The sequence below is a fragment of the Mustela nivalis genome (genome assembly GCF_964662115.1).
Source record: "Mustela nivalis genome assembly, chromosome: 2".
NCBI classification, from domain to species: Eukaryota; Metazoa; Chordata; class Mammalia; order Carnivora; family Mustelidae; genus Mustela; species Mustela nivalis.
In genome coordinates this window covers 156576162-156588405 of record NC_139021.1, presented here as the reverse complement: position 1 = coordinate 156588405, position 12244 = coordinate 156576162, and the positions used below count along the sequence as shown (strand labels likewise).

Below are 12244 nucleotides of genomic sequence, written 5' to 3'. Positions count from 1 at the left end.
CAAAACCAAGGCCCTGGTTTTGCTGCTCTCTGGATCTTTGGAGGTTGGGGGCAGGCCATCCTGAGGGCTGTGGTTGGTGGGGGTCCAGAGCAGGGAGCCCAGCTGCGAGTTCAGCTCCTGGTCTTTGGGCCACTGCTTAGCAAGGATGGCTGGGGGCAGGTAGGTGACCTTCACAGCATCTTCAATCCCAAGCACCATCCCACAGACAAGGGGAAGCTTCAGGAGTGTTAGGATTTCTGGTGGCCTTGGCTTTGAGAACCACAACTTGGGAGGTGGTGTATATAGTGGGTCCCAGCAGGGAGACCAAGGTGGGGGGAACAGACAGAGGCAGCTGCAGGAGTCCAGGCGTGGGCGATTGTGTGCAGTCAGGGGAGATGTGAGTCTGGAACACGGCAAATGAGCAGCGACCAGTAGGCAGGAGAGTCAGCGGCCCTGGGGCACTATTGAGTGAGTCGGAGCATCACCATCAGGGTCCTGAGCCTAGGTGGGTAGGACATGGGTCCGATGCTGATGGAGTCAGAGGAGGCCAGTTTGGGTGGAAAAGCACTGAGCTCCGGTTTGGGCCTGTCTGGGTCTGGGGCTTCCATAGGACCAGCCTCACACACTTTGCCGGCAGGAGCAGAGGGGCCCTGCTAGCTGGTGAGGGGCCTGGCAAGTGGGCCTGGGAGGGACCAATGTGCAGATCAGGACTGTCTGGCCAGGAAAACCATGGGGCAGAGTGGGGATGGGTGAGGAGCCCAGCAGTGAGCCCCCGGGGGGTACCCACCAACAGGGAGGAGGCTGAGAGGGTGAGGCTGGGGAAGGAAGGAAGCCGAGGGAGGCTTTGTGTCTCAGGTCTTTTACCAAGTTCTTTGGCTGGCACCTACCCACGTGCTTAAGAGAGTTCATGTTTTCTCCGGATAGCGATTCTGGACCAGTTGTGTGGCCTGCGTGGAGGGGAGGAGTGGAGCAGAGAGTGGAGCGGAGCAGAGCCGGCAAGCCTGCTGGGGCAGGGAGGCTTCCCAGCGCCCACTAACGGTTGTGTTCTCTCCCGTAGCTACTTGGACGGGAATCAGTTCACACTGGTTCCGGGACAGCTGTCCACCTTCAAGTACCTGCAGCTTGTGTGAGTATCCAGGCCTCTCAAGGATCCCAGGCCTGCCTCAGAGGCCAGGGGGCCCCTGGTATCTAACCCTCTGGCTCCAGGTTTCCTGGGATTCCCTACCACCCCACTTTGGGCTGATCAGGTTTTGAATTTTGCCCCTTCCCGCCTAGAAGGTCCTTGCATAGAGCTGTGTTGCCACCTAGTGGTCGTACTTGGGAATGGCATGTTCCCGGCTCCCTTGGGTTGGACCCTGTCCGCTTCTACCCAGCGCATCACCCCAAGCCTCCCTCTGGGCTGAGAATGATTGCTAATGTGGGTCATCCTGGCGAAGGAGAGAGCCAGAGCAGAAGAGGCTGATGGGAAACTTCTCAGCTCCACCAAGGTCCCCAGGCCAAACATGAAATATGGCAGCTACAAATTCACAAATTCACATCTGTGACTCTTTTTCTTTAGGCTAACATCTTTTTCTGTTATTTCACCCCACGAAAGTACATGAGATAAGCCTCAGAATAACTTCAGTTCCTTTTAGCTTTCCAGCCTAATTAACACTTCATCTCAGTTGTCCTGGTCTGCTCATTGGCCAGATTCTCCCCCAAAAGAAGTCCAGAGAGATGGCCTTCCATCTCAGTCAGGCTTGGAGCGGAGCTCCGCAGGTGCAGTAAATAAACCAGGGGTCCCTAGAGGACTGTTTGTCACGGGTCCACAGCTAGATAAGAAACTTGCACCAGAAGGTAAATCAATGTCTTGCTTCCTTCACTGACAAAGTGTTACTGTGACAAACCTATTAGCTAAACTACATCGTGTGTTTCAGTGTCCTAAGTGATATGGGCTTTGGCAGAAGTTTCTGGTTGTGGGACATTTGGTTCAGGGACCGGCTACTCTGAGTAGCACTGTGGCTTCCAGGATCTTGAAGCTCTGGTGTATCTGTCTTTGCTAAAGACCTAGCAGATGTGTTTTGACTTTTCCCATGGTGGGAAGGAGACAGAGGGCAGTGGTTTGGTGGCTGGTGACAGAGTAGCAAAGACATAGACAACCTTTCTCTGCTCTGATTTGGGGCAGCTGCACTGGTGGCTCAGATACACCTGGGGGTAGGGAGGGAGAGAGGACTGATGTGCAACCAATCCTTGCCCATCACAAGGAGGGGCCCCCCAGTGTGCTGAGTGCTCAGGGGAAGAACCTCAGTGGTTCCTAAGAACAAGGGGCTGGTCTTGAATGAGATTAGCTAGAAGAACGTTCACGAAGGCAAGTTGAAGGCAGGGCATATGGTTTCATGTTACAAATATTTCCTGAACCAAGAGAGGCATGAAGTGAGGAGATATGAAGGCCCCTAAGCCATGGCCCTCCCCCTAAAAGTGGTGGTCTGGGGGGCATGCAGAGGGAGACTTGGGGCACACAAAGTCATGGGACTGATGAGTGTTCCAACAGAGGGAAATGCACATTAGGGCTGTGGCTCAAAGTGGTGGTGGAGGGGGGCGGCAGGTGGTGATGGACTCAGTGTGGGGGGCTGGGGTGGAGGCAGAGCTCACCAGTGGGCAGAGGAAACAGGGGCAAGAGAATTTCAGGAAGGGTAGCAAATCCACGCCAGGCACGTGGGAGCCAGTGAGGGAGAGGTGGACCAGAACCCAGAGCACTTAGCAGGTGTCTGGGCCAATTTTTTAGGCAAGTGGGGGCCACTGCAGGATTTGGCAGGGAAGTGACTTAGTCAGACTTGTGTCTAGAAGGATGGTGGTGGTGCCCATCCATGTGGAAGATGGGTTGAAAGGGGGGCAAAGCTGCAGGTACGAGAGGAGGTAGCACCTGAGCCAGAAGCTGGGAGAGAGATGGCTCAAGTGAGCAGAAGGGGAGAGGAGGCTGAGAGAGAGGGGGTAGTGGGGTAGCGGGGCTGGTGTTTCTGGGTGGGTGGGGGAAGACGCCAAGATGTGGACTGTACTTCGAGTGTCTCTGGAGGGGAGTTCACAAGCCAGGCTGCTGGCCCCACAGAGGAGAGCACTGTTGCCTGTGGTGGGGAGGGAAGCCTAGAGCATCCATCTCTGTCCCCTGAGGCTCCCAGAGTGGACTACCGGGAAAGAGTCTGAAGGCAGGGTTGGCTGGGAAAGAAGCTTCACCCAGAGACTGAGGAGGTGTGGCCAAGGAGGTGGAGGGAAGTGTGGGAAGTCCGGGGTCTGAGGAAGGAAAGATGGGGAAGCGAGAAGTTTGAGAAGAGGGGTGTCAGCTGTGACCCTGGACGGGCTTCATCTGAGACCGCGTGTCTTCATTTGAAAAACGGTGGTTACTGTCTCCCCACCGGATTGGGGCAGGGCTAGGAAGGAGCTAGCTAAGTACTAGCAAGAGGAGAAAGCACAGAACCCACTAGATCTGGTAGTTCAGAGGCAGCCTGTCTCCTCGGTGGGAGCATTTCCAGGAAGGAAGGGGGCAGAAGTCTGGGGTGGGGGTAAGGAAATGGAGACAGGCAGCCCTAGAGATGGAGTGGGTATTCAGGGAGCAGAACAGAGCGCTGTAGCTAGTTGTGCACCCAATGCCCCTCTCTACCACTCCTCAACACCCCCCCCCCCAACCTGGCCGAGAGAGGGCAGCCATGGACAGAGTGGGGGAGGGGAGGAGCCCATAGCTGAGAGCAGGCTAGAGTTCTTCCTTTCTAAACAATGTATTTTTGTCTTCCAGGGACTTGAGTAACAACAAGATCAGCTCCTTAAGCAATTCCTCCTTCACCAACATGAGCCAGCTCACCACCCTGTGAGTCCCAGGGCAGGGAGGTAGAGGGAGGGCACAAGCGCTCTGGCCACTGAGATGTCCCCCCGAGCCCCACTGGCACTCATGGCATCATCCCCGGGGAGTGTGCCTGGGGCCTGCCAGCCGGAAAGAAATGAACTAAATTTTTTTATTTAAGGGAAATGTAGCATTTACACAGAAAAATGCAAAAAAATATAAATGTACCATTTAACAAATAGTCATAAAGCTGGCCCATATGTGAATACCTAAGGCAAAAAAATAGAATGCAGCACCCCAAAATTTCCCCCATCCCTTCCTGACCCTTCCCCCTCTCTCCCATCTCCAGACTCTGCCTCGCCTGACCTTTATGGCAATCACTTTTTGATTTTCTTTACAGTCTTGCCATCTCCCTATGTAGTCCATACAAGGAAGTTTCATTTTGCCCATTTTTGAACCTTATATTGAGCCAAGACCCAGGAAACATGGACAGGGTCATGACCCAGCCAGACCCACCCCTGGAGCAGAACGTGGGCTTGAGGCCATGAAATGCTGGTTCTAGTTTCCGCACCTGTGCTTATTTGCCATGGGGTCTAACATCAACCGGGTGCCCTGTCAGAGCCTTCCTGAGCTGGTGCTGAAGCTGCTGTCGGCTGGGCTGATTCTGCCCCCTCGGGGACATTTGGTCACATTGGAAACACTTTGGGGGGGCGGGTCATGGCTGGAGGGGGCCAGGGAGAGCCACTGGCCAGGGTTTTGCTGCTAAACACCCACAAAGAGTTGTCCATAGTGCCGGGGCTGGACAGTCCTGCTCTCAGTGATTCCGGCCCCTGTAAGGGGACACAGAGCCCGTCCCTGGGACAGGAGCATCTCCTCACTCTCATTATTTTAGAAAAGCCAGTTGTACGTACTGAAAGCCCACAGGTGGCTACAGCCTGACTTATGTTCCCATCCATGGAACCATCACCGCAATCCATGCAGTGACCTCTTCCATCACCCCCAGAAGTCTCCTCACACCCTGTGACAGCCCTTCCTCCGCCACTCCTGCCCCCAGCACTGCCCACCCAGACTTCTATGGACGAGTGTGAACCACCTGGAGTTTTACGTGAAGGGACTCCTCCCACAGTCCTCTCTCTTGGTTGGCTTCTCCAGCCAGCATAGTTTCTCTGACCTTCCTCCCTGTCCCTGCACGGGGTCGCTCCCTGCTCCTGGTCAGTGAGCGGTGGTCTCTCACTGTATGGTTTCATATATGTCACACCGCTGACAGACATGTGGGGCTGTCGTGAGAGTTGTTTCCTTTACTGCTCTTTCGTTCATTTGGAAGCCTTGGGGGAGAGTGGTGTAGCCTGTGGACCCAGGAAGCTGAGAAGGTGACTTAAAAAGCCAGCTTAGGGACTTACTTTCAGCATCCTGGGGAAGTTCTCTCTCCCTGTAGGGCCTCAGTCCCCATATTTATGATGGAGGGGGTGCAGTCACAGCCCCTTGCCAACACCGTCACAAGTTCTTCTTTGTCTTTTTTTTTTTTTTTAACACTTTATTTATTTATTTGAGAGAGGGAGAGGGAGAGACCAGAGGGAGAAACAAACTCCCTGCTGAGCAGGGAGCCTGATGCAGGGGTCCATCCCAGGGCCCTGAGATCAGGACCTGAGCCTAAGGCAGAGGCTTAACCCACTGAGCCACCCAGGTGCCCCCATCACAGCTTCTTAATAGCACATCACTAGGTGGGCCCGGACTTCACCTGTCTTCTCCAGGAGTGAGGCTGGGACTGGTCAGGGGACAACTTAACAGGGACACCAACTCCGGCCATCACTGGGGCAGCCTCAGCAGGGAAGTGTGCCCAGTGTCCTCACTGAAGGCTCACGGGGAGCTGGGCACAGCACGGTGAAGACTTCACCTGGGTCATTTCCCCTTACCCGCAGGAAAGCCCTACCAAGTCGTCATCGTTTTTGTCCCTGCTCTGCAGCTAAGGGAACTGAAGGAGGCATAGAAGGGCTGGGGCACGTGGCCAGGTCACAGGACTTACTAGCCTGGGGCTCAGCCTGTGCTCCCTCCCATGCTCAGGCCTCCCTTATTTTGCGGCTGAGCAACACCCCACCCCCTGCAGCCAGCCTGCAGGGGCCGGGTCCCTAAGTTGGCGCCGTCCCCTCCCTGTCCTGTCTCTCCTTCCTCACCCCCACCAACCCCTGGTCCCTCATCCTCCTCTTCTCACAGGATCCTGAGCTACAACGCCCTCCAGTGCATCCCTCCACTGGCCTTCCAGGGGCTGCGCTCCCTGCGCCTGCTGTGAGTCTCCCCGCTCTTCATTCCTCCATGAAAATCCAGCCCACGATGGAGGGTGGGGGGGACTGTGGGCAGACATGTCTCCATGTGTGTGGCCCCAGCAGGGCCGATAGTGTCCCGAGATAGCAGGCCTGCCCGTGCTCATTCAAGCCCCTCGGAGGCTGAAGAACGAATGGGAAACTGAGAAATGGGGGGTTGTGATCTGCCCCACATTGTGTTTGAGGGAGCAGTGTGTGTGGGGAATGCCATCGAACATAAGGTGGCCCCTTGTTTGCCTGTGAGTTTCCGGTTCAGGTGGAGAATGTTCGCAAGAGATTTGTGAACCTTTTCTAAGAATTCCCACTGGGAGGTTTTTGCCCTGTGATCAAAGCCCACCGTCATGCCTGTTAGGAGGGCCCCTTGACGATTCGTGCACGGGACCCACCCCCGGCAGCCGAGCCTGGGGCACGGGGACATTCTTTACCCTCAACCTGTGGCTGGCCATGGTAACCTGTTCACCCAGGAGGAGCCTACGCTTTAGGCTCGTCGGCCAAGGGTGGGCGGGCACGGGGCCGCGCACGTTCCATTGGCTGTGTAAATAGAAATAGAGCCTTGAGTTATTTGTGCTGGCAAAAACAAGCCCTCCAGGAGGGCTGGGCCATGGGGTCGTCACATTGGGTTATGAGGGGCTTCCTCTCCCTGCCAGTGACTAGCGGGGCCAGGTCTCTGAGCTGAGGGCCATCTCCCTCTGGCCATGACAGACCCATGGAGGAGCACAACACACGCCTCCATCGGTTCTCGGATCTCTGTCCCTGGGTGAGGCACCGACAGCCTCTTCTCTCCTCAGGTCCCTGCATGGCAATGACATCTCCACCCTCCAAGAGGGCATCTTCACAGACGTGACCTCCTTATCTCACCTGTAAGTAACTTCGGGCCAATTCTCGAGGCCTTTTTGGATTTCCACAGAGCTTGGATTCCGAGGGAGACCCCTCCCCCCACCTCCTGAGCTGGCAGAGTTGATGGCTTTTACCCTGAAGCTAGTCAAGCTCCTGAACTTCAAGCAGCCCCCATCTCAGACCCTTCCATGTTGTTTCCTCAGTCTCCGCAGAGGGTCTTGAGGACTGTTCTTCCTAAGCAGTCCTACGAGGAGTAATGCCCTTATGGACTGCATCAGCTGACCTAATCCTCACAACCTTCCCTCAACGTGGGTACAATGATCCCCATTTTACACATGAGGAAACAGGCCCAGAAAATGGAAGAAGTTTGCCCAAAGCTGCACAGCTGGTAGGGGCCAGAGTCTTCTGGCTCGGAAGCCCGTGCTCTTAAGCATGGCTCCTCTCTGGAGCCTCTGACTTCCCAGGGTGGGGGAAGAGCTCTGGACGTTCACTACCCCCCAAGAAGTGCTGTATTCGATGGAGGATTGCTTCCAGAGCCATTTAGCGGGCAGGACCACGTGGGCTTGTAAAAGGCAGGATGTTCAGTTCCTCAAAAGGCTAAATGTGGAATTACCCTGTGACCCAGTAAATCCACTCCTAAGCGTCTTTCCCAGATAATCGGAAGCAGATTCTCACGACAGAGAACTCGTACACCCGGCACATAGCTGTATCCTTCACACGGTAGTCAAAAAGCAGAAGCAACTTGAGTTGTTGGACCAAAGGTGGTGTCCACATACAATGGGGAAAGAAAGAAAGAGGGAAGGAAAGCCTGGCTCCGTTACCAACACGGCCAGGCCTTGGTGACATGCTGAGGGACGTAGGGCCGACGTGAAAGGACAGATGTGGTCTGATTCTGCTGACGTGGGGTACAGAATGGTCGACTCCCCAGCTAGAGGCAGGGGAAAGGAGGCTTCTGGGTGCCGGGAGCAGGAGCACGTGGCAAAGTCTTGTTCAGTGGGTAGGGAGTTCCTGACGAAGCACTTTAGAGCCTGAGAGTGGTGAGCGTTGCACAATATTGTGCTCATGGATGCTCCTGAACTGTACACTTAAAATGGCCCAAATGGCAAATTTTGCGTTGTGTGTATTTTTACCACAACTGAAAAAAAAAGAAAGAAAAAGTAGCGGGGCCATGATAGGCCCATCCTGCTTCTGGGGGTGGGTCTGGGTGCTGAGCTCTCGGTCCCAGGTCCCAGCTCCAGGCCGAGGCCGGGATCAGGCCAGGAGCACGGCAGCCAGGGCGCCGGGGGTTCCTGGGACCCAGACTCACGTGCACACTGGAGCCCTGACGCACTCCCTCAAAGAGCCCTCTGGAGCCCTCAGCCATCTAAGGCTCATTCTTCCCGTAATCTCACTGGGTTTTCTCCGTTGAGAAGACTCGCCTTTTCTTCATGCTTGTCTCTGAAATCGTAGTGTATCATAGTGTAGGGAATGAAACCATTACCTACAGTAAATGATCTATTTAATATGATAATATTTCTTCTCACTTCCTGAAGCATGTTACATCGGTAGTGCGTTAACCTTAGACTTGAGGAAATAAATAGTAATATGTACTGTTTATCGAGGGCCGGTACTTAACTGTGTGTAAATACTTTATCTGTGGTGTTTCGTTTACTCCAAGACTGAAGTGAGAAGTAGGTATTGTGCTTACCAGTTCTACGAGTTTTGTTTTTTTTTTTAAAGATTTTATTTATTTATTTGACAGACAGAGATCACAAGTAGGCAGAGAGGCAGAGGAAGGGAAGCAGGCTCCCCGCTGAGCAGAGAGCCCTATGCAGGGCTCGATCCCAGAACCCTGGGACCATGACCTGAGCTGAAGGCAGAGGCTTTAACCCACTGAGCTACCCAGGCGCCCCCAGTTCTGCGAGTTTGACGGGGACTGATTGAGCCCACAGCGAGGATTCCAGTGCCGGTCTGGACTCTGTGAGAAGAGTGCAGTGACTGACTTGTGATGTCTGCCATGGGATGAAAGGGAAAAAGGGCTCTAGGTTCTAGGTGGTAGGATTTATTATTTTCATTTTACATTTATTTACTTACATTTATTATTTGCATTTATTTACATATGTTGTTTATATTTTCCACTCAGGCTCAGGTTCAGAAAAATGAAGCAGCTTCCCTAGGTCATAAAGCTAGGAAATGACAGAGACAGGATTGGAACTTAGGTGAATCTGATTCCAAAGCTATTTATTTATTCTATATTGCCTCAATAAATTATAACCTCAGTGAGCCAAGTGCTGAAGAATTTACTACCACCAACTTTCTGCCTTCTGTGACATTAGGGATATTATAAAGCACATTTAAAGGCAGCAGTGACTAACTTTGGGGAAGTCTGAGGAGCTTCACAGAGGGGGTGACATGGATGCCGCCATCAGAAAGGGACTAGCTAGGGATTTGCCATTGGAGAAAACAGGAAAGACATTCTAGGAGGAGGGAACAGCATGTACAAGGGCAAGATGGCAAGAAAGTAGATGATCTATTCAGGGATGTTGTCCAACATAGGATAATGGGGGGTTGGTTGGGAGAAGAGTGTGGGGTGGGAAGAGATGAATCTGGAAGGAGGCGTTGGAATTCCATTGTGAAGGACCTTTTGTGCCATGCTAAGGAGCGTGGACTTTATGTTAAAAATAGAAGGAAATAGTGGAACAGTAGAGTTGTAGAAAGGTCCTGGAAAGCCATGGTGACGTGTGGGGGCCGGCTGGCATGGGACGAAGCAGGAGGGAGCCTGGCTAGAGACAGACGGTGGCTCTAGACAAAGGCCAGGCAGGGGCCACATTGGTCATTGCTCATGATGACTCCCGTTCAACAGGGCCTTGTTTCCATTAGTATTTGGTGGTTAGTGGTTAGTGGTTGCTCATTTTTTGCCGAAGTTTGGTATCCTGAGGACCTAAATTAGAGATGCTCCTCTCCAGAGTGTACCTATGCTTGTCCTAGCGGGCACCAGGGCAGGAGTCGCCCAAGAGGTGGCATTCAGTGTCCCTGGCTCCTGGAGGTGCCCTTTGTTCCTACTATGACTCTGGCCTGGGCCTCTCCTCTTCACTAGCTCTATGTGGTGGGGAGGGGCTGGTAGGCAGAGGGTGCGGTGGAGGCTCAGGTCCACCATATTTAAACCTCTTGAACTCAAGAAGATCAGGACTTATGGTGTTAGGGCCTTGTTTTGCCATCAACTTGCAGTGGGATCTCTTACAATTCATTCCTCTCTTTGGGCCTCTTTCCTCGCGTGTACAAAGGTTATTTCCAAGGTCCACTGTGGTCCATATACCATAATGATTGTGAACGCTCATCACCATCCTGGGTTCCAATACCGTGCACACTTCTCTATTGTTGTTAACTTTTATCTTTACTTTGCAGTTAGCTCATCTTTCCTCCACTTGTCTGTCTATCCGTCCATCCATCCATCCATCCAACCATCTCCTCATCAGTGAATATTTACTGTGCCAGTCCCTGAGCCAGTGCTCCCAACATCATTCTTCATCTCTCTAATCTGGCATTTTGTTGTCTCTGATTTACTGCATGTCAGGAAGCTAGATTCCGAATTCATTAAGAGTTCAGTGTGAAGGGGTACCTGGGTGGCTCAGTGGGTTAAGCCTCTGCCTTCAGCTCAGGTCATGATCTCAGGGTCCTGGGATCAAGCCCTGCATCGGGCTCTCTGCTTAGTGGGGAGCCTGTTCTCTGCCCCCCGCCTGCCTCTCTGCCTACTTGTGCTCTCTGTCAAATAAATAAATAAAATCTTTAAAAAAAAAAAAAGAAGAATTCAGTGTGAAAAGTAAATACAGACTGATGAACTAGATCATGGCATGCCCACAGGACAGCATAGCAAGTAGAGCATTATGGCACCGTAATTTACTATTTGATGAAAACACAGCATAAGGAAGACCCGACACTTGGATTTTGTGAACACACATGTGTGAACACAAGACCTGGAAGGGAATACACAAAAATTAAATTAGTTCCATTTATGGGACAATGGAGGATTCTTTTCTTTGTGAATTCGCTTTGAGAGCTCTGTGCGTTCCTCATGCTTTGGGGCAGGGTCAGGGTTAGGCTGCTTCATGGACACTCCTGGGCTGCCTGCTGGTGTCAGGAAGCTTCAGGGCAGGAGAAGGAGACAGTGCAGGGCACGAGGAATTTGCCGGGGAAGAGAAAGGGCAGAGGAGGTATGGCTTGAGTGGAGACAATTCTGAAGTTCTAGTACGTGCTAAATCTGGGAAACAGCCATGGGACAGCTATTTTGGCTGCAGTTACGTTAGCCAAAGCTGTTTCAGCGATTTCCAGGTTACACCGACGATCAACAACATGGGATTATTTATACCCTGGTGAGGGTGTAAACCTGAATCATAGCCCTTCTGGCTTGACAGGCAGCCCTGCCTACTGTCCCCACCACTGCGCCTCGGCTGGGCCAGTGTTTCTCCACTCCACCCTGAGTTCTCAGTCACTTTGGATGGGAAAAATAGCCCCGGGCGAAAGTGAAGGGCTCTCAAACCCCCAGCCTGCGGGTGGCGGAGAGGGTGAGTGGTTGAAACCAGGTGTGGTTCAGAGGTGCTCTGTAGACAAAGAAAACGCGGGTGTCAACCCTGACTTAACTTTTGGATAGCAGTATTGACTTCGGGAGTTTTTATTATTCTTCACTGTTATTTTTATGTAAAGAGTCAGAAGGGGACGCTTAGACTGGAGGTGCACATGGGGCGCCTGGCTGGCTCAGTGCATGGAGATCGTGACTCTTGATCCCGGGGCTGAGGGTTGAGCCCCACTTTGGCTGTGGAGATTACTTTATAAATAATGACAAACCTGAAGAAAAGATTTGTGGTGCACTTTTGCTGCCCTTTATGGGGGTAGGGTGGACATAGGGGGAATCGGCATTGTGACAATCCTGACCTGTCAAGGTCTCCACATTCACAGTGGCTTCAGTCTCTGGAGCATTTTCTCTAAATGAGCTAGCTACAGGACTGAAAGAAGAAGTCATTCGTAATAAACTTTCAGCTCATGGCTCATTAGCAGACCACACTCTTGCAAGTGCACTGCAAAAGAAATTTTTTTAAAGTCTGTATTGACATTTTGAATAACGTAATCACATTACCTTGCACTTTTTATGTTAAAAATATTAATCTGGTTAACATGAACATTTTAAATATAGCACAATTTTTGTATTCCTGTTATTCACAAAAAGTCTTTTTTTTTTTTTTTAATTTTAATCACACATAGCTTCAGAAAAATCAGAGCCTCTGAGCTTCCTCGACCTCTGGCAGCCCTGGCCCTGTTCAGTGGA

At 52.3% G+C, this 12244-nt stretch overlaps 1 protein-coding gene across 1 annotated transcript in view; it reads left to right on the top strand.

The window, feature by feature from the left end:
- Positions 1 to 12244, top strand: part of SLIT1 (slit guidance ligand 1) — a 164214-nt gene that overhangs the window by 134680 nt on the left and 17290 nt on the right. The window contains exons 22-25 of the mRNA XM_082722141.1: positions 1037 to 1105; positions 3746 to 3817; positions 6002 to 6073; positions 6897 to 6968. Coding sequence (XP_082578267.1) covers positions 1037 to 1105; positions 3746 to 3817; positions 6002 to 6073; positions 6897 to 6968 — 285 coding nt within the window. The remainder of the gene's footprint in view (positions 1 to 1036; positions 1106 to 3745; positions 3818 to 6001; positions 6074 to 6896; positions 6969 to 12244) is intronic.